This window comes from Sylvia atricapilla, chromosome 15, assembly GCF_009819655.1.
Source record: "Sylvia atricapilla isolate bSylAtr1 chromosome 15, bSylAtr1.pri, whole genome shotgun sequence".
NCBI lineage: Eukaryota > Metazoa > Chordata > Aves > Passeriformes > Sylviidae > Sylvia > Sylvia atricapilla.
Window position 1 is genome coordinate 9,526,363 of NC_089154.1, and position 24,928 is coordinate 9,551,290.

A 24,928-nucleotide genomic window follows, 5' to 3' on the forward strand; every position below is an offset into this window, starting at 1 on the left:
GCTCGAAATCTGTGCCTCAAGTGCACAGAGCAACAAGTGCTGCATCTGGGGCTGCTTTTTCACAGGGATTTCAAATTCCAGCAGCAATGTCCAGCTCTTCACGTATCCAACATGGTTATTTCAGAATTCGAAATAAGGTATGCAGCTTTCAAAGCTTGTGTGTGTGAGAGCTTCTATGGCAACACAGTTAACATCAACTCCAGCAGGGAAAGCCCAAAAAGCTGAAATTCCACATGAAAGAACTGCTCCACTTTCTGTCAGCCCCCTGCCACCATCAAGCTTGTTGTTAGGTCCAACCCAGCTGTGCTGCTGGGCATTTTCAGCAGGCCTGGGTTACAATATCAGGGGACAAATTCAACTCCCTGGACCCAGTTCTGGGATTCTTATCTACGATTAACAAAACTAACAAACAAACAAAGCCCCCAAACCAAACAAAGCCACAAAAAAAACCCCCAAACCGAACAAAAAAAACCCCAAAAACCACCACCTCACAAAAAAGCCCAACCAAACAAAAAAACCCCCAATCAACAGAGCTTTGCTTAAGCAAAAAGTAAGGAGGAAACTTTGTGTAGACCTGCCCTTAATCACTACTATTTAAAAAGCCCACACAAACTTTGTGTCAGAGCAGGGAAGCTGCTAAAGGACCAGCACAAGGGGAACTGATCACCAGGAAGAGCAATTTAATTAAAAAAAATTTAATTTAATTAAGAGTAATTTAATTAAGAATCAATTTTCTGCAATTTAAAGTAAAAAAGCTCCTTCTCCTTGACTTAGGGATATCTGTGGACAGGCAGAGGAGGGTTGGAGGTTCCCCTTCTTCCTTAAGAGCTCCCTGAAAATGCTGCTATGCTCTGACTTCTCTGTCATGGCAGGTACCTACACAGATTGGGAGCTCAAGGACATGCTCTGGAAGCTGACCATCAAGGGCTGCATCTTTTGGGCAAATGTCCCAATGTCCAGAAGAACTGAGAGAGAGAAAAAGAATTCCAGCCTGGACCAAACAGGCCAAGGAAAAGCAGCATCAACATCAGCTCTCTGTGTGTCCTCTGTATCCCTAAGGTGAATGTTTGCATCCTGAGGCTTAGCAGCAGAAAGTGCTTTTATTTTATGCTAAAATGAAGAAATCCTCTTTCTGCTGACAAGGGACCTTGCAGTTAACAGCTTCCACAGGGATGTTGTCACTCCCAACCCAAGCTGGGCTTTAATGACTGCACTGTGAGCTGCTGCTCCTATCAGGAGTGAATTGCTGCAGGTTAATAGGCTCGTTGCACAGCCCTCATAAAAATGCCTCCAAAAACCTGCACAGGCAAAGCAATCTGTTTGGGGCCCAGAACAGGCAGAAAACCCAGCAGACAAATTGACTGAAAACAAGACATTGGCTCATGTACTAACAAACAAAAAGCATAAAGGTTATTACAATTACTGCTGGCAATTGCTCCCCAGATCACACACAGAGCTGCTCAGTAGACAACATCTTCCCTCGCTCTCTCCCCATTTCTACCCAGTTTTCCACCATCCTGCCAGGATTTCTCCCTCAGAGTTAGCTCTGATCTACCTGGAGCAAAAGCAGGGATTCACTGCATGCTCCTCCAACACATGGCTGCAGGTTCTTTGGGCTGCTTTGTTTTGTACATACTGCCTCCAAACAAATACAAATGTACAAAAAGCAAAGCATGGATCACTGGCCTTGTACCAAACCTTCAGACCAAAGAAGTTAAAAGAATATGATACTGAGTTTTCTATGCAGCACTTTTTGGTTGTATTTTAATGACATTTGGGAACATTCTCAGTTGGTGGCACTTTGCAAAGCTCCAGGGCAGACATCAGGGTGAGCTGCTGCCTGCTGAGAGCGTGGCTCATTGAGCCCTGCTTTGGAAATCAGCCTTGCTGCCTAACCAGCTATGAAAATGTGGCTGTCCCACCCTGGCAGTGTCCAAGGCCAGGCTGGACAGGGCTTGGAGCAGCCTGGGATAGTGGAAGGTGTCCCTGCCTATGGCAGGAGGTGGAATGAGATGAGCTTTAAGGTCCCTCCCAACCCAAACAATGCTGTGATTCCATAACTCCGTGAAAAACCCACAACACACAGTGATCTCAGCCTCACTCAGGCCTGAGGGGCACAGAGCACTTGAACTTGGGAAGAGAAAGTGGTTTTTAAACTGACATCATGTTTTCCATGGCATCAAGGCAAAGATCCACCCCCAGAAAGTGCCTGCTATCTTGCTGCTCAATTCCTAATGATTTATAAGTCCCCTAATAAGGGATTTGCATAAAAGCCCTGCCTGTTTTAAATAATGCCTTATTTTATGCCTTAAAAGCATACAGCAGATTTATCTTTTACGAGTAAGTCAGACTCTTTATGGCTCTTGCTTCTGCTTGAAAGCCACAGTGACTGCAAATCAACAACACTAAGCCTCCTTTTCCTGCACACAAGTGGGATAAACCTTTAGGCAAATTGCTAAGTGCACTGCTAAACCCCTAAGCTTTCATGGCATTGATTCTCACAGAGTCATGGTAATCCCCAAATCTGGTTGAAATGGCAGAAAAGTTCTCATGCTACATCATTTTCAAAATTAAAACTTCATTGTGAACAAGAATTGCAGGCTTTGCCATTCCCTGGAATTGTGGCTCAAGGGTTTTGTTCATCTAAAAATATTGGGAAAAGACCCCAATTGTCCAAAGGCTGGTGCTGTTGTGGGAAAGAAATAAACAAAATATTCCCTCAAAAGATATAGTAATCAGGTCATATTAAGTGCTGCTTTGAAAACCCACTCTAAGTATTTACACCAAGGCAGGAAAGCTGGTAAAGGCCTAAAAGTAGCATCGGATGCCCTCAAGGAATAAATTCCCCCAATTAGTATAAGGAATTCTTGTAACATTTCATTCAGTGGAATATTTGTTATGGAGCACTTGCTAATCTGACAGAAGTGAAAGGTTAATTATTATGCTGCTGATAGACAGTAGTGAGTGCTCCTGGAGACATTTCCAGGCAGGCAAGAGATTGGAAACACTTGATCTGGAGAGGTGCTGTGTCCTTGTAGCTCACACACTTCCCTGGAAATCCACAGATATTAAAACCACAGAACTGAATCACAGAATAGCCTAATATTAGAACAATTTGTTTCCAAACTCTGCTTAAATCCTTTGCTAAAGCAAAGGAGAATATCTGTTAACAATGGAAAAACAACTTTTACTGCGCCTGATCAAAAAATTACCACAAGTCCAAGCACTTCTCTACAGTACCTGAGGGTCAGGATTAACAGCAGTGATGTTACTCAGCAGGACAGAAGGAATTTCAGGAAGAAGTGGGCACAGCTGGTTTTGGAAGTGACTGGCCAGTTCATCTCTCCACCAAATAACATCTGGAAGCCACGTAGAGGTCAGAAATGCAGAAATCCTCTGGTAAAACCTGGATGTTCCCTGGAGATGTTCTGCAGTCTGCAAAGAGCCAGTGGTTAAGAAGCTTTGGTGATGGCTTCAGAACTCTGTACCTTGCACCTGCAGCAGCTCCTCCTCTGTCCATGGCCATCCCAGACCCCAGTTCCACACAGCTGCCCCCAGATTCTCCAAACCAACCCCTGGTGTGACACCCTGCACCTCCCAAACCCCACACACTTCATCCCATGCTCATGCCATCCATCAGCTCACAAATCCTGCTCCGAAGCAGATCCCACCACACTCAGAGGGGAAGAAAAGCCCATGAACAGGACTATAAACTAGTCCAATACAATGAAACATCAACTTACAAAGGAGTTCTTAGGGATATAAATGAAAACAGTTGTTAATGCCCCATTCCTGGAAGTGTTCAATGCCAGGGGTGCAGAGAGCACTGAGCAATCTGGTTTAGTGGAAGCTGCCCCTGTCCATGGCAGCGGGTTGAAATTAGACGACCTTTAAGGTCCCTTCCAACCCAAACCATTCTGTGAATTTTTTTTTTTTTTAAGATTGAAGCTAATATTACTACTGATACCTGAATATTGAATAGTGCACTGCTAAACTACAGTTTTCCATCATTTAACCTCCTCTCTAAGCCTCATTGTTCTTTAGGCTGCTTCTTAATTAGCAGGACTTTCAGAGAACAAAATCAGTGACCTCAAGGAGACCTAATTAAAAATTAACAGACTCAACAACTGTGCAGAACATCTCTCCACCAGTTCCTGGAGGGAAGTGAAGGTCCTGCTCTGCCCTGGGGTGGCCTCACCTCAGGTCCGGGGCAGTTGTGGGTGCCACGATATCAGAAGGATCTAAAGCTGTTGGAGAGTGTCCAAAGGAGGGACATGGGCATGGGGAAGGGTCTGAGGAGCAGCTGAGGACACTTGGATTGTTCAGCTGGAGAAGGAGACTGAGGGCAGAGCTCAGCAGGGGCTGGAGCTGGGCCAGGGCAGGGCCAGGCTGGAGATCAGGTGAGGGTTCTTCCCCCAGAGGGTGCTGGGCACTGCCCAGGCTCCCCAGGGAATGGGCACAGCCCCAAGGCTGCCAGAGCTCCAGGAGTGTTTGGACAGCGCTGCCAGGGATGCCCAGGGTGGGATTGTTGAGGGGTCTGTGCAGGGCCAGGAGCTGGACTGGATGATGCCTGTGGGTCCCTTCCCACTGAGGATTTTCCATCATCCTGTGATTATTGCACCTAAAAAAAGTGAAGCTCAAGGAGGAAAAGCCCAAATCAAAGGTCAGAGATTGGGAGCTATTCTGAGCCAGCAGAGATGAAGTGATGGAGGTACACAGAGAGGAGCCCCAGAGCTCCACACAGGGCCAAGGGGATAACTGGGAATGCCTGGGAGATTCGTGGCGAGCAGAGGCTGTACAGATCTAATTCCCATCAGACATGTCTGGAACTGCAGCCTGTCTATCAGCACACAGGGATTACAAGAGGTGAGTGTTTTGGCATTTGCTCTGACAACAAGAAACCAAAACCAGGCAGGGATGCTGAAATCTGCCTCACTTCTAGCAGCTGTTTGTTGGAAGAGAGAAATAAAACCACCTTAAACTATCCCCTAAAAAATCTGATAAAAATGAGGGGAAACAGCAGAACCACTGGATATAGGAATAGATGCCATCCCAGTTGAATAAGCCAAAAGACACCTTGATGCGCTAAAAATCAGGAGCTTTTGTCTGGAGAAGCCACTATTATTATTCTAGTTATAACTATTACACCTTGGGACAGAGAACTAGAATGTGATAAATAATAAAAGATACATAGATAACAGTGAAATGGCCAGTAAATAAGAAATTGATGGCTCAGAGTCCCCTTTTGGGGCTGAAAATGGACTCTGGGCTCTTCACAATATTATTAAAATATCATTAGTCATCATGGTTAACATTTACACACTCGTGGTCTTTTTGCATAATCCAAAAGAAGTAACTTAAGGTCTCCCTAAATTCTTATAGCAAACAGATGGAACAAAAGCACCTGGAAACCAAATCATACCTTAAAGGTAAGCCCTGAGTGTCTCTTTGTGCCCACAGGAGACAACTGGAACCAGAATGAGTAAGTGCCCCAATAGGATTTTGTTTTTCAATTTAGCCACTGAAAACTTGCACATTGACAGGACAGTGAGAGACTGAGGGCAGCAGTGTGAAGAATAAAGTCCACATTGTCTCCACAGTAGCTAAAGCTGCCCAAGGGCAGGAACAGGGAGAGACTTGCTGTCATTTTCCTTGTCTCTGCTGGGGCTGACATCCCACCAACTTTTGTTGTTCCTCCCAGCTCTGATCTCTGCTGGGGAAAGCAGCAGCTCTACAAATGCCTCAGGAAAGAAAGATTGACACAAGTCAGTGCTACCACAAAGAACCTCTAATGAGGGAGAGGAAACCTAAGTTCTGCTTGGAAGAACTGCCCCAACCCCTGAAATGTCACTGCTGTGCAAAGGAGCTGAGCTCAGAAGTTTTTCATTATGAGGGTGGGGAGGCCCTGGCAAAGGGTGCCCAGAGCAGCTGTGGCTGCCCCTGGATCCCTGGAGTGTCCAAGGCCAGGCTGGACAAGGCTTGGAGCAGCCTGGGATAGTGGAAGCTGTCCCAACTTCTTGCAGGGATTTTGGACTGGATGGCCTTAAATGGCCCCTTTCAACCCAAACCATTCTGTGATTCCATGAGAAGGACTGGAAAAATTGCAGTTTGTTCCACCAGGTTGTGATTGAACCCTTCTCAGCTCCAACCAAACACTCAGAGCAGCCTGATCCCACAACTCCAGAAGTTCATTCAGTTCTGTAACCCTGGGGACACATTTTCAACATAATCAGTACTCAATAATTTTGGTGGTTTGGCCAAGCCCTCAGCTGGAAACAGCAGAGAGCAGGTGAGGCTCTTTCCCTCCATTCCCTTTGCTCCACAGAGGAAACACCCTGAATTCAGTTGCATTGGGCAGGAACCAACACCAAGTCCTTGTCCAGTCCAGCAGAGCCTGGTCTCCTCAGCCTCTGCCCAGGGCTGCTCAATCACTAATGGAAAAGCTGCTCGTGGTTTTGGGCTGGGGTTTGGGTTTTTTTGTTTTGTTTTGGTTTTTTTTTTTTTTTTTTTTTTTGGTAGTGTTTTAATCATGACATCCATCATTTATTTTCAGGAGCACTGGAGCCACAGCTGTCAAACTCCAGGTTTTGTGATACAACATGGGAAATTCAATCTTTGCTGCTCCCAGGCAGCAGCTGCAAGTGAAGAACATTTGCTGCAGCTGAGGAAGGGATGCTGAAGTGTGTCTTAAAAACATGTTCACACATCCTGTTCCATTTAGGCTCCCCATGGTGTGGCCAGCAGGTATAATGCAGACAACTGGGGATGAGGCAGGCAAAAATAGAGTAGAAAATCCAGCTCACTGAAGCCACAAAAGTTGCTTTGAACCACCTGAGAGGACCTCAGCAGCCTCAGCAGAGCACAGGGCAGCACCTCAAAGGTTCCTCAGCCACAGGACAGTTACTGAAGCAAGTGGCTCTCAGAAGATCTGAGGGATTGTTGTTCCCTACATCCACCTGGCCACATTTCCCAGCAAGAGTCACCCACAGTAAAATAGGTATTTACACCAGGCAAGAGTGGCAATATTACCTAAAAAACTGTCCCCAAAAATTAATAGGTACAAGATGCTCCAACCTGTATCACATCAGCTCTGTGAAAGACAGAACCAACAGAGCAGAGCCCAGATCTGCAATTTCACAGCTCTGCTGTGTTCAGGACAGGAGTTCATATCATGTCTTGCATCACATGTGCCACCTGCATGTGCTAAATTCCCAGTCTGTGTGCAAGACCTTCCAGTTTTATTGCACAGCTCAGGCTCTGAGGCTCACCAAAACTGAGGGGACAGGCTCAGATCCTGCTCCCAGGCCTCAGCTCCTGGCAGTCAAATAAAAATAACTCCCCCTCCTCCTGTGCCACACTCTTCACATGGTCAAAATAAAGGAGGGAAAACCATAACAGGTGCCAAAAGATGTGTCTCCTCCAAATCTAGCTAAATTTCTGCAGTGTGAGGTTACAGCTAATGAGCAATTGAGGAAAAAATGATGCCAGAGAGAGCTGGTTTCTGCTCTGCACGTATCTAAATGCAGCACAACTGAGGACACTCGGGCTGGCAATTAGCTGTAAGTAACCCCTCAGTTCTACAGCACTGGGCTGTTCCCCCATCCCAGCCCAGGCAGCTCCTGCCCTGCTCTGTCCTGCCCTGCTGGAATTGGAGCCAGGCCTGGTGCTCAGCACAGAGCAGGGCTGCCTGCCCTGTCAGCACAACTACCAGGTGGAAATGCTGCTACTCACTCCTGACTCCTGCAGCTCGGGGCAGCTCTGGGCTGAAGGTTCCTCTGGTGGCACCAGGCAGACGTGGAGGGCCAAGCCTTCCTCTCTCCAGGACTGCTGCAGCCCCACCACCTCAAATGGAGCTCTGGGGCCATCCTTCCTCTTCACAGGAGGCACCTGGAAATCAATTGGAACACAATTCCATTTTCAGATGAACTGAAAAAAACCCTCTTTTTCTTGCTCTGTTGCTTTTGAGTAGAGCCCCACAGCAACCCAGGGAGCACTCTGCTTTGATTAGTAGATTAGCTGTGGTTTAGCCGGTAGAAAAATCAATAGAGACCAAATTAAATAGGAATAACACATTGCTTTTGATAAGCCTTAGGATTTATTTTCTCAATGAGGACTTGCAAGCTCTGACTTTCACCAGTTCCACTATGTGGAAGCAGGAATTCCCATTATTTCCTTGGCCTAGCAAGAGGTGAGCACAGAGCTCCTGTCAAGGCTGCCTAGAATGTTCCTGTCACAGCAGCACCATGCGTGCCTTTATCAGTGACAATGAGATCAACCCAATCTCAGCTCACAAATCAAGGCAAAGGGATGATGCCATTCCAAAGGGCTGCTGCAGACTTCCCTAAGGAGCCCTTCACTAATAGTCCAAACCCCACCAATCCCCATCCTGGGAATCTTCTTTTAGTTGGGCTGAGGTGATTTCTTTTTCATAGATTTTTTTTTTGTGCACATGTGTGTGGGAGGGAAACATTCTATTTTCCAGTTTATAGGTCAAATTTAAACCAAAAAGGGCAAAAAGAGACTTCTGCAACCCCAAGACACAAATTATTATCATGAATATCAGTTTAGATCCAGGGAGAAGGTTCCAGCAGGACAGACTATGCTTTGGCTCTTCAGGGGTTGCTTAAAGTCAGATGAAACATAATCCACTTTAACGTGCAGAACACAAGAAAATCTTTATTAAAATTAAGAAAAGAGAGAGGAGAGACACTTGAAACAGCCTGGGAAAGCACTGGGATGCTGCAAAATGCCCAGGGCAGCTGGTGAAAAGGGGCAGAAAACTGGGAAAGCCAGACACAGAGAATCAGCAAAGCCAGGAAAAAACAAAAAGCAGAGGCACCTGATCCAGAACATGTTCTGGATGGAGAGAAAGGCAAGTCTGAGCCACAGGACTGTAATTCCCTCCCAGGGCTCTGGTGGACACAGAAACTCCAAGTCTTGTTCTCCTGGTTTGTGCCCTCACCAGTCTCTAGGTGCACTATCAGCTCTATTTACTGCATCTACAGCCCCAAACAATTCACAGTGAGATAAAGGCCTTTAAAAACACATCTTTAACACAGGGCCAAGCTGGATTTTGAAACTGCTGCACAGCTCAGCTGGATCACTCAAACACCAGCACCAAGTCCTCCACTGCTTTGAACACTGAATTTCCACAGGGAATTCTGCACCATCCCCTGCTCCCAACATCCAGCACATCTCCAATGGGATCAGTAAGGATATGCTGATTTACACAAGCCAGTCAATGGAATTGCATGGATCACCAGAAGAGAATTTGGTCTAAAAACGCCTCAACATTTCCTGTTCTTTCAGTGAAAGAAATGCAAACTTCTTCATTACTATCCAACAGCCATTTTGGAGCCTGTGTAGAATTAATGGGTAGAGTTTACCCCAGTTTTTCTTGGGCACAAGTCCATCTGAACATCTGACCCTACACCCAGCAGAGTGACACAGCCCTGGAAGCTGAGGTAGCTTTTCAGGCTCAGAGAGAACTGCTATAAGTCAGAGCTCAGGGGTTTTTTTTAATGGGAATAACACAAGGGAAGAGAGCTCACACTGCAGCTGGTCACAACCTAACGAGTCTGAATGGAAAATTCAGGATCCAGGGCTGTTCCACTGGCAATTTTCATTAGCACTGAACTAACACTAAAGAATGTTAGCAATGTTTTAATGCAAGCAAGAACATCATTAACAATTAATTGTGTTTAAGTGGAGTTTAAGTGATTTAAAAGCCTGGCTGCTCAGAGTGAAATCTACCTTGACTGTGTGGATCAGTATTGGTATCTCAGAGTCTTTCCTAGGAAAAAGAATAAGGCCACTGAGCAGAGTGGGAAGGAAAAATATACATTGGGGAATAAAAATGCACTGTTTTCCCTAGGGAGTAAAGGGTAATATGGATGGGAAGGAGACTGGATGGGGCGCTTTCTTTAGAGGAGAAAAACAAGTGAACCAAAGGACAATGAAGGCAGCCCCTCACTTGACTATCAGGAAGGATCAGTTCTTATGTGGAACAACTGGTGAAAACCAGAAACCTGTGTCCATTGCCAAGGACAAAGCCGAACACCCAGCAGTCACTTTCAACAACTGAAAATCTGGCTCAACGATTTTTCATTTCTTCATAAACCACAGACACAACCCAGCTCCACTGACTCCAGCGAGGCTTTTATTTACAGACTCTGAGGTGAATTAGAACATCATTTCCCCTTTGTTCAGCCACTGTTTTGTAGCTGTTGGAGGGGGAAGGAGTAAAAAAAGAGATTTTAAGAGTGATTATGTATTCCCTGGAGGTCCAAACACAGCCCTCATCACCCAGAGCCTTTTGTGCCAGGTCACTGCACTCACCAGGGACAGGAGCCATGTCACCAGGGCCTGGTAGATGTTGGCTGCTCCCAGCACCTTGTCAGGCACCTGCTCCTCACACTGATCCGTGGCCACTTGGCCACAACTTGCCAGCCAAATGGTCATCAGCAGCACCTCCTCCTGCACTCTGTGGGATCCAGGCAACGTGTCAATAGCTGGCAAAAAAGAGGCTTCCTGTCAAAAAAAAGAGATAGTCCGAAAATGAAAGTCACTTGGATACCTGGAAGTGTATTCATCATCAGGAATTAATTACATTCATTGCCATCACAGGAGGGGCATTTAACACTCAGAGAGCATTTATCAGAGAGGGAGAGTGAGCCATAAAAGCCAGGTTGTTCCATCAGTGACACCTGCCTGAGCACTGCAGGTTTTCTTGGACAGCTGTCACCTGGGTCCTCATTTAGCCACACACTGCCTGCTGAATGGAAGGTTACACAGTCACAGCTGGAAAAGTGTCATTGAATTTATTCTATATTCAAGACTCAGTGTTTGGGGGGTTTTTTAATCACTGAAAAGCCTTCAAACAAGCCAAATAGTGTGAAAACTCATTATTTTCTGCCTCACCTAACATCCCTCGTTTCAGAGCTGATGTCACAGTTAAGGGAACTCGACTCCTTTCTTTACTTCAGCACTGATGGTTATTTAGGATGCAAATTCCCTCTCCTTTAAGAGAACTGTTCAAGACACAACTTCAAGCTTGAACTGCGGCATTTACAGCTCTTTGTCCTTCCACAGCTGCAGCAGCTGCAATTATTGGCTGGCTTGCTCTTCCTATCCATATTCCACTTGCTGCCCCTGACATTTCTTTGGCAAATGAACCAACAAGTCCCTAAAAATTCCAAAGATTCTCCAGTACTGCTCCTCAATAGTTACAATCACAGAATCATGGAAGGGTTTGGCTTGGAAGGGACCTGAAAACTCATCTTCTTCCATCCCTGCCACAGGCAGGGCCAATTTCCACTGGACCAGGCTGCTCCAAGTCACATCCAATCTGGTCTTGTGTTTTCAGTTGCTCCATGTCCACAACGCTCCACCATGAGGATTTCTTATATCTTTCTTTCACTGAATGAACCTTAATTTGATTTACCTGAATTTACTCTGAAAGCAAAGTAAGCTAAATCCAATTATAGCCACTTTAATTCTGAATTAAAATGTCCAAAAAGGTGTTTCGTGACTAATCCACTTGACAAGTTAATGTAGCTTGACTTTTGTGCTGGTCCTCAAAACAGACAACTTCTTAAAATGGTTTAATAGGGAATAAAATTACAGCAGCCCTACTGTGTCACCCAGTGTTTTGGTACCAAATAAAACTGCATTTAGTAATAAAGGCAAAACAGCCACACAAAGGTGTGTGATGCTGCAGAGCTGTGTTAATTAATGTTACTGTAGTCCTGGGGGTGCCAACAGAATTCCTCAGGGCTTTGACCCCTCCACTGAAATCCCCTGAGGAAGAGACCTTGGGAGAAACTCTGGGAGCATGAGGGAAAAGTGACCTTCTCCTATATCCTGTGTGGGAGAAAGGATTTTCCTTCCTCCCTCAGCAAGGGTATGAGGTCAATGAGAGGAGGTAATTTAAAAGCTAATGATATAAACAGTATCTCTAACTAATGTTTCAGCAAGAAATCTCCAACTATTCCAAACTTCCTCAGCCCAGCAGCAGGGGAAGGCTCAGTGGGTTTTCTGATCAAAATCAGGTTAAGTTTACTCATTAAGGTTCCTTCTCACTGAAGTTTTTGTGGAAGTTGGACCTTCCCTCTCCACCCTCTGCCAGCCTCCTCATCACAAGAAGAATCTAAGTGTAGAACTTGAATAACTTCTGAAATATTAAGACTAATGAAGAAAAAATTAGCTAATCCAGATTAATTCTGGGCAAGAATAGCTGAAGAAAGATACAACTGGTGCTTTCTGGGTATGGCTCCCCACAGCACTGCCCAGTTTACCCCAGTCTGCACAGGAGAGTTCAATTCACCTATGTTACATGGGCTTTCATTGTGACAGTATTAGGTTATAAAAAGCCTAAAATTACTCAAATACCAGGCTATTTTTGGTTGCTCTGGCTGGAATTGTGCTGTCACTCAGAGACAGGCTTGCAGCTGATTACAGTCAAGTGCCAACAATTACCAAAGAGTAAATAAGATAAAATTTCCTCTTCCCAAATTCTTGCTATTTTATTTTGCAATTATACTTTATGTCATTACAAGTTCCAGCCCTTCAGCTCAATTTCCCAACCACCCTCCATCCCCAGCTCTGGCCTTTTTTTCTCCACTCTCACATAACAACAGTGCAAGGAAGAGCAGTGAGCAGCTAAGGAGTGACCTCTGCCCAAATCCTTACCACAGGGATAGATGGGATATTGGGAAGGAATTGTTCCCTGGGAGGGTGGGGAGGCCCTGGCACAGGGTGCCCAGAGAAGCTGTGGCTGCCCCTGGATCCCTGGAAGTGTCCAAGGCCAGGCTGGATGGGGCTTGGAGCAGCCTGGGACGGTGGAAGGTGTCCCTGACCATGACAGGGTGGGAGTGGAAGGGCTTCAAGGTCTCTTCCAACCCAAACCATCCTCTGATTTCATGATAATCCCAAAGGAAACTACTATTCATTAAAAACTCGTTTTAAAAAGTGATAATTTACCTCCATATTATCATTATTTTAAACCAGAGCTGTTTATGATATTAGCAAGCCAAGGCCTGGTGGGCACAAGATTACCAGCCAAGACTTACATAATTTTATTTCTAATAAAATAACTGAGAGTAGTTAAATTATGCCTTTGTTAATGCTTTTTAAGAGAGTAGTTAGTATTGCTCTTCCTACACATCCATGTTAGATTGGACAAAGAGTTTCAAAGACTGGGAAACATTAATGACAAAGCTGGGAGAGGCTAGAATGACCAAGGAGAAGTTTAGGAGCCAGGCAACAACTTCACAAAGATTTCCCAGCAGAGTCAACTCATCCTGTCCGAGGAGTTGCCCCAGTGGCAGATCACACCAAGAAAAAGCAAATTTTTTACTTTAATAGACAGACTCTCTCCTTTTCAGGTAAATAAAGCTTCAATATTTCCCTCCCAGCACCTTTTGCAACACTAACATGGAAGCAAGGCAGCACCTTCAATCCAAATACCCTCCCTACTCCACTGGACAAACTCTGCAGCAGCAAAAGCTGCATCCAAACATCCCCTGCATGGAAAAGGAAAAGAGGTTAAACTCACCTCACACAGTCTCCTCCCTCACCACAGAGGGGTGAGTGAGGGGGAAGGGGAGGAATATAAAAACTCTCACTCTCATTGGCTGAAGGTTTAATCAAAATAATTGTTTTCAGCCCTGTCTAAATTTATCCTCCTATGTCATCTGCACCCTAGCTTGGATCCCAGATTTAAGAGGCAATCCCTGATGAATGGCAAATTACTGACTGCAGAACTCTTTTGCCAAATGATGCATCTGCTGTGGGTTTGTAAATGTGAGCTGATTTCTAAGTGCTGGAGCAGCTCGAGCTAATTTCTCTAATGAACCTTCCCCTCTCATTCCACAGCTGCTCTGGTATTCCATGTTCCTGCTCTGCCCTGGACAGAGCTCCTGGTACAAGACATAACCATGATGATTGCGTGGTTATATCCCTATTTTCCACACAGTCAAGTGGGAAATGTAGGATTTTTAGGACACATTTAACAATTCTGGCCATCTAAGGCAAAGCAGATTATCACTATTCCACGGCTTCTAAAAATTCTTGCATTAGATGAAGACATATTGGAAATGTCAAGTGTTTGTTCATTTTCATTCTGTGGGGAAGGAAAAATGATGACAATGCCATCTGCTAGATGATTTGAAACTCCACATTAAAGCGTGGAATAAACCCTGAAACCATTGAAAAAACTGCTTTATCACTGCAAAGTGGGAGCAATGGGTGAAAGTGAGGAGAGGAGGATCTGCAGTTCCTGCATGCAACTGGCAGAACACTCTGGAATTAGGAAGTTGACTTTTCCTGACAAAAAGGAGAGTACAACTGATGTTTAATGGTATGAATGGACTTTCTGTAAATGCATTTCCGTACCAGAGTCACTCTGTGGCACCACTGCCTTTCTGAGCATCATGCTGAGCTTATGGATCTGAAAAACATGATGGAGGCAAGATGGTATGGAAATTTCTGATGTGGATGAGCCTCAGATTGCTCAAATGGAGGAATTGTGATGCTCCAAAGCAGATGACTCTGCCAAGGGAGATTGCAGGGAGCTGTGTAATGGAGCATTTTTTGCTCTGATCTCCATAGTTTTCAATTCACTCAGGGCACTCCAGATCATGAGACTATAAGTTAAAAATATAATAATAAAGAAAATGTCTTTGCTGAAAGTTTTCTTGCTCTGGACAATTATTCTTAGTCTTGGCTATGAAGAATAAAACCTCTTAACTGCACTAAGGGAATTCTCAGCTGCTTCACTGAAGTTAATGGCTCATCTATCAAAGATGTGGATAAACCCTCTTCCATGGGAGGCAAGGATATGGTCCATAATGGGATTTGTTAGCAGAGAGATGCTGTGGATCACACAGGATCTAAATATTTTTGGTCCAAATTCAACAAGTTAAAAAAACCATTCAAACAGCTGGTAGCAAACAACTTTTTACACACAATTTCTTCTTTGTTTTTCAGAAGTGGGAAAACTTTCTGACAAAGGCTCAGCTCAGGTAAACACTGACCTGAGAAGTGCATTAAAATTTAAACCAAAGTAACACGCAGTCTTATTTGAGTTTGTTTGCTTTCTGAGACATAATCATTAAAAATGAGAAGTGTCTTTTCCATGATTGGTGTTTACACTCCAGTAACACTTGGAGAGGCTCACAAGGATTCCCAGCCTCATTGTGCCTGTGTTCTGAGCACATGTAACAAAAAGTTCCTCCTCTAATGAGTTTATACTCCTGGTTAATGAGAAGCAGCTGAAATGAGTAAAGGAAGTTTAATTACTTACACATTTCATGTGAGCACAGGATTGGGAATCAGGAATTTGTGCCTCAGTCCTGGCTCTGGAATGAAGTCTTACTCTGTGGAACTATAAAACGAGGATAATATTTCCTTATCCTGCTCCCTGTCTAGCTGGATTAATTACCAAGACTCTGCAAAGTGCTCTGAAGAAGAGTGTGAGATTATCAACAGACTTTCAAAATTAACCTCTGTTCCCTTTCCTGCTCCTGAAAGTGTTGTGGCCTCTCAGCCCCCTCAGCCTGTTCTTATTGGCATCTTCCACAACTTGTTCTTCAAAGGATTCCAACCTGCCTCACACAAAAAAATGTGTCAGGACTTCCAGAGCCTCCAAAGGGAAGGGAATTGCACGTGCTCACTTGGAAATGCTGGGACAGGGCATGGAATTGGTCCCCAGGCATCTGAAATCTAGGCTGGTATTTGGCACATGCTCCAAGCTGGGTATAAATCCTATGGAAATGGCTCTAATTGGATACTCCAGGAGATTCCCAAGGGGTTGGAATGAGATAATCTTGAAGATCCTTTCCAACCCAAACCATTTGGTATTCACCATACATTTATCAATGAGGGGAAAGCCTCATTTTTTTATTCCCATCTATTTATCTTTTTCATGTATTTCTTCTGATACTCTATGGAAATCCCCGAAGAAATAAAGGAAAATAAAGGGTCTGGGGGAGGAAACTCTGCTCAGCTGCTTTATCAGGAAGTTTTAGAAGAGCTAAAGTGGTTCTGAGCAGTTTTACAGACTGCCAGCTGCCAATTAAAATGGATTGTATCCAGTTTGTCACAGGCTCCTTGCTCTTCTCTCCAGCTATATAACTCCTCCAGACAACCCTTCAGACCTGTGAATTTGGGGCTTTGTGATCCTAAGAACTGCTAAGTGCTTACAGTGTTCCCTGAAGCTGGTGGGAACTCCAGGTGCTTGGCATAGAGCTGGGTAGAGCTCTGTGTTTGCAAAATAAAAATAACTGCACGATTCTTCCACTCCATAATCTCGGATAAAGCCCTGAATTCCATTCCCTGCCACTGAGAATAATGCCCCATAATGAGTATTTGTGGAATAATGTGTTTACAAGTTGTGACCAAGCTTATCCCCCTGTGTGCTGAGATTTGGAACACGAGCCCAGCCTAAGTCAATGCTGAACAAGAAGGTATGAGTGAGACGAGGAGTGCAGTTTAAATGCTGCAGTTCCTTTAACAGACAAGCCTGTACATCCCCTTGGAAAAACAGAGGGGCAGGTTCAGCCTCCTTTCATCTACAAATAGCATCAGTGATCACAGCCCTGAGGTAAGGCCAGGAGTTGGGAATTCTATTTTGATTCCAAGAGAGACAATCACGGCACAAAGTGTTTATTTCTCTGTGTAATTAAACGTGACTGGCACTTGTTCAGAGCCACTGCAAACCCAGGGCAGCTCTTCCTGCTGCCAGCATAGGGCCTGGCACAGAGCAGGACCTGAGGAGACAAAAAGCCCAGAGGTGGTTTTTGTGTCCTCCTGCCCTCTCCAGGTTGAGAAATAGAATTTGGCTCACGGACGTTTTACATTATTCTCTTCAAGTTTAATGTGAACATCCTGCTAATGTGAATGGAGGAGTATTCAGGACCTCTACTGGCAGCAAGTTCATGCATGGAATCCTGGAAACTCTGCTCCTTTTCCCTGTATTAACCTTTCCCTTAAGCAACAGCAACGAATGTTCCCATCTGTCAAACTCAGGCAGGAGTGTATTGAGGAATAAGCCTAAACTCATTTTAATCACTTCCAGGATATGCCGAGGAATATAAAGGATTAAATATCTCACGTTATCCTGGGGCCTTTTCAAACTGCAGTCAGAGAAACAGCACTGCAAGATCTCATTGCTTTTGTAGAGCCCTGGTTCTTCAATTCATTCCACAGCTGGAAAAAGCACAAATGTGGGAGCCCCTGGGAACCATCAGAGTGGCTCTCCAGGTTTACATGGAAGTTCTCCATGGCTTTTTGGTGATCCTGTTGCATTCAGCACAGGTGAATTTCCTGGTTCTGAGCATTTCTACAGCAATTTGGCTGGGAAACCTCTTAAAGCAGCCAGGGGTTATGAAAGCAGCTTTACTGTGTGGCTCTTGGACCTGCTCTGGAGGTGTGAGCAGAACTGGGGAGAGGAGCCATGAGGATGGGAAGTACAACCTGCCCTCAGAGTGCCTGGGCATTTCCATACCATTCCTGACTCTGGGAACACGGAGAGCAAACTCCTCCTGTGTGGAGGGAGGTGTTTATAATAAAGACACCTAAGGCCTAGACCCTCTGCTTGCCTATTAAGGCAAATCCTTAGGTCAGATCCACCACATCCTGAGCCTCAGCTTCTGGGATTTGTGCCCGGATCCAGGGACAGCAGGAAGCAGCTTCTCCACCAAAGTGCTGTGCCAGCAAATCCCCCCATTTGCTTTCCCTGGCACCATGTGGGAAGATGAAGGGGAGGCCAGAAACACAGGCTCTGTGCCAGCTGCCAGCCACCCATGCTGGAAAAAACATTCCCTTGGGATCTTCCATCTATTCCAAATGCTGTGTGCTGGGCTGGTGGCACAAACAGGAATCTTGGCCTTCTGTCTCTGTGTGCTAAGTTTAACTCCATCTCTAATTGCCTTAGTTTATTTTTAAGCCTTTCTTGAGTCGAGGCAGTGGGTTCATTAAGTACAAGAGATTTTAATCTTGTTTCAGGAACTCATTAAATGCCTGGCAGGGAAAAAAAAAAAAAAAAGGAGGAATTCAGGGGCCATCTGGTGGCTGTTGGGCACAGCACTGCTGGCCAGAACCTTGGCATCAGCCCAACAGGGAGAGCACCTGGAGCCAAGCAAAACCCAAACTCAGCTCTGGTGTTTGAAAAAAATTAGTGTAGGAAATATTCGGTGATTTTTACAATTATTGGGGGGTTTAAAAGTTATATTAAAAATAATAGTAAGGGCTAAATAGTATTAGAATTATATTCACACCGATGCAGTTGCTTTGGTCCAGTGTCAATGAAAAGATTTGGTCACAGGTGATTTGTAGTACCAGGATCACCTTTGAAGTAATACAGATATAGAAAAATTCAACTACTGTGTCACAAAATCATTACAATCATAAAAAGATTTTACAGGTTTCCAAATAGATGTATTACACCACATTTTGGGGGATAAATGGGCACTTCTTTAAGGAAGTGGCACAAAACCTATTCCTTCATGAATATTCCTCATTCCTTCATGAGGTTGATCAGGCCTTTGTCCATTCTTTAAGTGGAGACATTAATTTTACTTTCTTACAGTCCTATTCCTCATGCATTTTCCACCCAGCAATAGAAGTGGTGTATTTTTAAATAGTGCTGAGGCCATCACCTCAGTGCAGTCATGAGAGCAGCTCCAGTGGAGCTGGGGAGGTGCCTAAGTGCCCTGGTCCAGCACGTGAAGTGCTGGGTTGGGATCCTGGGATCCACAACGTCCTTGAACAACCCAGAGATGGAAGAAAAGGGCAATTTCCAATGCTGATGTCAGCACCATCACCTTGAAAAGATCAAAACACCCATGGAACAGCAATGGCAATCACAGGCACCTATTTAAGGAAGACAGGTAAAGAATCAAAAGCATTTCACTGACAATTTGCAGATCAAGGCACCTCCTACTTAAAAATAACGTCTGGGGCCAGTAACTGAACTAAAAATACTTGTACAAGTTTTGGAAATCAATCCCTACTTTCAGGCAGACCATGCTGATGCAGCGTAACTGTCCCAGTAGCAGAATGTACAGCACTTCAGCACCACTCTGGGTGGTAAATATGGATTTTGTCAGGGATTTTCCCCAGAAGAAATATCAGATCAAAGAGAGAACAAGGCCATCAAAGGGCAAGGAAGGATTTGACCACAATATATTGGTAATTTTATGGCAATGCAAGTAGAACATCTTGTGGCTGAGAATTCTCCCTGACACCAGCGAGCTGAGTCAAGGCGTGTTAACATAAAGAACCTGCTGATTTTGACAAAAAGGTGCTGGAGCCTGTGTTTACAAGATGGAAAGGAAAGTACCCACATCATCTATTTGTTCAGGTAGAATAACTCTGTTGTGCCTGGATGTTTTTGTTTTGTAAGGCAGCTGTAAGGCTAAGCTGCAATGAGATGAGGATCATGGTAATGTAATTACTAATACAAGGTTAGCCCAAGTGATTGTGAATGCCAAGAAAAATGAGATGCCACAGTATGAGTCAACACATTCATTTCCCAACCACTCTGGCTGGGTAAGGGAGATAAAACTCTGTTTATAAGGGGCTTGTTACAAGGTGGCTCCTAATAGCTCTCCAACAACATTATCTTGTTCTGCCATATCATGATAAAGCAATAAATGGAGAATCAAGCCAAAGCCCTGCTGAAAGCACCTACTTTGTCCCAACAATAAAAGAGATGAGCGCAAGCTAAATTGTAGTTGTTCTGTGTTAAATAAATTCCAAGGCTGGATGGGCCAGGCAGTGCTCAAGGCCAGGTCTGACACAAGCTCAGGTGTTTCATTTCACACGGGGCTGCTGGGAAAGGAGCTCTGTGAAGCTGCTTTATCAGCAGAGACACTTCCCTTGGTCCTGGACAAGCTGCAAAGCAGCTCTACCTCTGCCTGGCCTCACCTCCCTCACCTGCACTGCCCCTGCACTGCCTGCTCTGACTTTGTGGCTCCAGCTCAGCCCTGTTCCATCACTCCAGACCTTCTGGATGATCACTGGGCTGCCCCTGGGTCCTGTCCCTGCCTTGGCTTTCTGCTCTTCATCTCATTCCCACACATTTGTCATGAGTGACCGCCCTCACTGGAGCTGCTCTGCTGCTCCTTTGAGAGCATGGTACTGTCCTCCCTGCTGGTGAGGACTGCCCTGCCTGCCTTGCTCCCACCTGCAGATCCTGCTTCGTCTTCCCCAAAGGCTTCCCACTGCCAGAGGGCAGGGTTAGATGGGCTGTTGGGGAGAAATTGTTCCCTGGGAGGGTGGGGAGGCCCTGGCACAGGGTCCAAAGCTGGGATAGTGGAAGCTGTCCCTGCCCATGGCAGGGGGTGGGACAGGATAGGATTTAAGGTCCCTTCCCACCCAAACCAGTCTGGGATCCTGTGATACCCTTAGAATAACCTGCCTGTGCTGCTCCTGACATGAAACTCAGCTCTGAGCCTGGCAAAAGTTATCACCATTATCTGGATCCCACCTAATGGGAATGTGACAGGAAAACAACATCAGCACTAAGTTACTTATCATAATAAGCAAGATGAATGAAGTGGCAGATCAAACCCATTTCATTTTACATCCTCCATTTAACTGCTTTACATCCTGTGAGCTTTCCTTCTGTCTCCCTCATCAATAACACTGCTCAAATAATGAAACAAACCCTTTGTTGTTCCTGTTTGGTCACATCACCACTCTCCTGGATTTCACAGAACTCTAGGTGTTTGCACCAGTTCTGAGGCAGGTCCAAAGGTTAAAATGTGGTTAGGGGGCCCAGTTTCAGAAAAGATCAACTCATGCTAGTCTTAAATTTCACCAAAAGTCTGAATGGTGCAGAGAAGGAAAAAAACACCAAACCCAAAACATAGCATTAAAAGAATCAGGTTCTTTCCTGCATTATATTTTAAACTAAGAGGTGAGCCAGATTCCCCAAGTATTCAGACACCTACAGACATGGACTTGACAGGCAGAATTCTTAGCAAGAACCCACTGATTTCTCAGGGAATTGGCACCTGCAGGTCTTGAAAATCCACTGGATCTCAGCCCCTTCTTCAGCAGCTGAAGTGCCCCTGGAAATGAATTCTCAGTCTCTAAAGTTACCTCTCCGCAGCCATGACTCTCAGAGTGAAGCTGAGGACAGAGTTTGACTGAACTGGGTTAAGAAAATGGAGACAGCACATTAAATCTGCTTTTACATTTTAGACAAGAACTCTAATGTAACCCTAATGCAGCTTTTTAAATTTCCTTTGCCAGTCTTTCCCAGCACCTCAGATACAGTAATTGCAGAGTTTCTAAACTTTCCCTCTGATTATTATTCAATTCAATTATTTATGTACATTATAAATGGTCAGAAGAATTCTGGAAACTATGACAAGTGTTCCAGATCTGAACATCTATCACTGCCAAAACAAAGGACTTACAAAACAAATTTGCAAGTGTGCTACTCTCTCAAACACTGGGGCTTGTTCTTTGAATATATGTGTTTATATATAGATATTAGACATTTTCACTGAGACATAGCTGCCAAATTACAGGGGCTTTTAGTTTTAAATGTCAAAACAGTCAAGTTTTTCTGTCTGTGCTCATAAAAAAAGAAAGAAAAGAAAACCCTGTTCAAACTCAAAGGGAAAAAAGCTGCTATCAAAGTGGATTTCAAGTAATCTTATAAAGGACTGTTGTATTTGATAGATTATGTTGATACATTTTTAGTCTAAATTTTAATAATGAATATTTCTGAATAAGAACTAAGAGCAGAGTTGCCCAGACAACATGGTTATTATGGGTTGTGCTGATTTGTTTTTACCATCAGTGCCTCGGGAGGTCAGGCAGGTCGCCCTGGAGCAGGCTGGCACTTAGTTTGGGATCATGGAATGCTTTGGCTGGGAAGGACCATAAAGATCATTCCATCTCATCACTGCCATGGGCAGGGACACGGGACACCTTCCACTGTCCCAAGCTCCTCCAGCCTGGCCTCGGACACTTCCAGGGATCCAGGGGCAGCCACAGCTTCTCTGGGCACCCTGTGCCAGGGCCTCCCCACTGTCACAGGGAAGAATCTATCCCCAGAATCCCACCTTAACCCTGTCCTCTGGTTAAACCCACTGTCCCTTGTCCTCTCAGGGTGTAATTTTTCCCTCTCCCTCTTTCTGGGCCCTGGGAGCAGTTTGCACAGGCAGCAGGAGCCTGGGCTGGTGAGAAATGCCCCTGTCCCTGCTGCCACAACTGGAACATCATCCCACCCCTAAGGGGAATATTTACAACTCCATTTCCAGCACAGATCCACCCTGAGCTCCACTCCAGACAAAGCACATCACCAAGCCCATCCTGTGTTATTGGCATCAGCACAGCAAATATGGGAAATGACCAAACACAGAGTAATTCTGCATTGCCTGGTGCATTGTCAGGAAGGAGAGCAAGGCCCACGTGAATTTCTGAGGAGCAAGGGAGTCTCTGCATCTCAATAAGGGCTAACTGGAAGTGGGTGGTACCTGCCAGCAGCCAGGGAGGAGCAAGACAAAAAGATCCCCAGCTTTTACACTCCAAAGCAGAGGTCTGGGCACTGTGCTGTCCTTGTCAAAGCAGGCTGGCTGAGAGAAACTCAGCTGGGAGCTTTTTGGTCCTTTACTCCTCCTCATTGACTAATCCAGTGCTAAATAAAATGAGCTTTCAAATCTCCACACCACAGCAATCAATTTACAAAACAAACCTGAATGGTCCAGCTCCAAATCTAGGGCTGTGATGTCTTTCAACTTTTGTACTGACAAAAGAGCTTTGTTATTGGCATTAGCCCAAATGTATCACTGTGGTGGATTCATGGTGGTTCTGCAGTTTCTCAGCTCCTCTGACCTTCTCACCTGACCTTGTGTTCAACAAAATCAGTGCATGGATGAAGCAGCACTGCCTGTCATAGAACCATGGAATGGGTTGGGTTGGGAGTGATCCTAAAGCTCATCTCATTCCAACCCCCCTGCTAAGGGCAGGGACAGAGAGAAATCTTCTGAGGAGTAACAGCAGCCCTGTCCTCCAAGCCATAGTTAGGCTTTGGCTAAAATCAGGATCATTACATACCTCCTTAATCAGGAGTAAAACCTATTATTAAACCCACAATCCTCAAAACCTACCCACAAAAGTGAACTATAAAGCTGCTGGGGGCAGACAAGAAGACAGGACTCAGCAGAGACAGTAAAAATACTTCACTTTTTTAGGAAAAGTTATGAAAACTCATGTGGGAGACTCTGGCTGCTGTGAAGTAGATGACACTGAGGCCACTGGTTCCAGCAAGCCCTGACAGGTCAGAACTGGAGGGCAGCTGCTTGGGCAGCTCTCCCAGCACATGAAAGTGGGAAATTCTTCTCCCTTAGTGTGACAAGAGCTGTAGGGCTCCTCTCCTCAGCTAATGGTGCTCCACAATAAACAGACTTGAAACAATGCAATAAAAAATGACCTTTTGCTCCCAGTTGCCCGTGGCAGGGAGCCCCAGCCAGCCCCAGCCTGCCCTGAGCCACTGACCATGTGGAACAGGAGCGGGGTGTTCTCTGCCATGGGCTGCCTCCCACACACCGAGCGCTGGGGCTGCCACTGCTCCAGCTGCTCCTGCAATCTGCATCTCCTCTGCCTCTCCTTCATCTCCTCTTCCTTTTGGGAGAGCTCTCTTTCACTTCCTTCTCTCCTGAAAAACACACAGATGAAGCTTTTCACTTGGGGAAAAAAGCTGCTTGTTCATTGCTTTTTTTTTTCTTGTATTTACACCACACACTTGAGGGGGAATCATGACATGAGAGGCTAAAATAGATTTAGAATGAAATTCTGGTGTTTGTGGGGGGACACAAGAACTTGTCAGTGGATGAAATAATCTCTCTAAGAAGAAAAAAACCTCAAAGAAAAGGAGCAGTGATCAAACTTCTGATAAGTGGTGATGATCTGTCTGGAGATGAAAACTCCTTTTAAGCAGACATGTTTGTGATGTGTCACTCCCCATCTCCACACCAAGATTCCCAATCTAAACCCATTTCCTTTCCTATCTGCTATAGGATATGACAGAGATAAAGTTTCCCTGACCCAAGACCTCCCATCTTTCTACACCTGGATTTCATCTGCCATTTCCATGGCAAATAAAAAGTTCAATTTCTTCTGAATTCCTACAGCCCTAGGTGCCCCAGCAATAATTAGAACAGCAAGAAAGAAAACTGAAATCAGTTTAAATCACTGAGTTATCACTCAGAGACAGTAAATAACCCACATTCTTGCCTGGCCATGGGCTGCCATCTCAGGTTAACAGGTAATCAAAATGGAGTTCAGTATTCCTGATGGAAGCAATGAGCTTAATGTCAGGAATTCCAGAGGGAAAAAAATCCTGCAACCAACCACGTGCCTTTTAAAGCAGGTACACAGGAGCTGAGGTATCTAAGAGGCAGGGCAGGCAAGTGTTTAACTCTGACACAGTAATAGTCTCCAGAGCAGGCAGATCCTGATTCTTTCCAGGGCTCATATGTCAAAGTCATGAATGTTAAATTTCACTCTGAAAATAGCAGGATATAACCTTTGAAAAGGCAGCATAATGGAGCTCTCCCAAACAGTTGGGCAGGTGCACAAGGCAACCACCTGATTTCACTTTGAAATTAGACCTTCTGCAGAATACACTACATTTAACTAAGCCTAGGGAAGCAGAGGCCCAAATAACTCTGCAATTTCCTCAATTGATATCACTCTTATTTCTTTTTTAAAGCTTTCCAAGATATTCCTGTGACATTCCTCATGGGTGTACTTTGTAACTCCAAGATCTTGCACTTTTCTTGTTGGCAAAGAGTCAGAATTCCTTTGTTTGGAAGAAAAAATTACAAGGGGAGACTGATACATCTTGCAGTTTGCAAAACGTGTTTTAAACTGAGACACAGAATAAACCATTTTCCATCCCTTCTGG

At 44.9% G+C, this 24,928-nt stretch overlaps 1 protein-coding gene across 1 annotated transcript in view; it reads right to left on the reverse strand.

Moving 5' to 3' along the window:
• DNAAF8 (dynein axonemal assembly factor 8) overlaps positions 1 to 24,928 on the reverse strand; it is an 84,803-nt gene that overhangs the window by 48,687 nt on the left and 11,188 nt on the right. Inside the window, exons 9-12 of the mRNA XM_066330092.1 lie at positions 23,518 to 23,677; positions 10,339 to 10,530; positions 7,732 to 7,887; positions 3,241 to 3,435 (exon numbers count right to left, since the gene is read on the reverse strand). Coding sequence (XP_066186189.1) covers positions 3,241 to 3,435; positions 7,732 to 7,887; positions 10,339 to 10,530; positions 23,518 to 23,677 — 703 coding nt within the window. The remainder of the gene's footprint in view (positions 1 to 3,240; positions 3,436 to 7,731; positions 7,888 to 10,338; positions 10,531 to 23,517; positions 23,678 to 24,928) is intronic.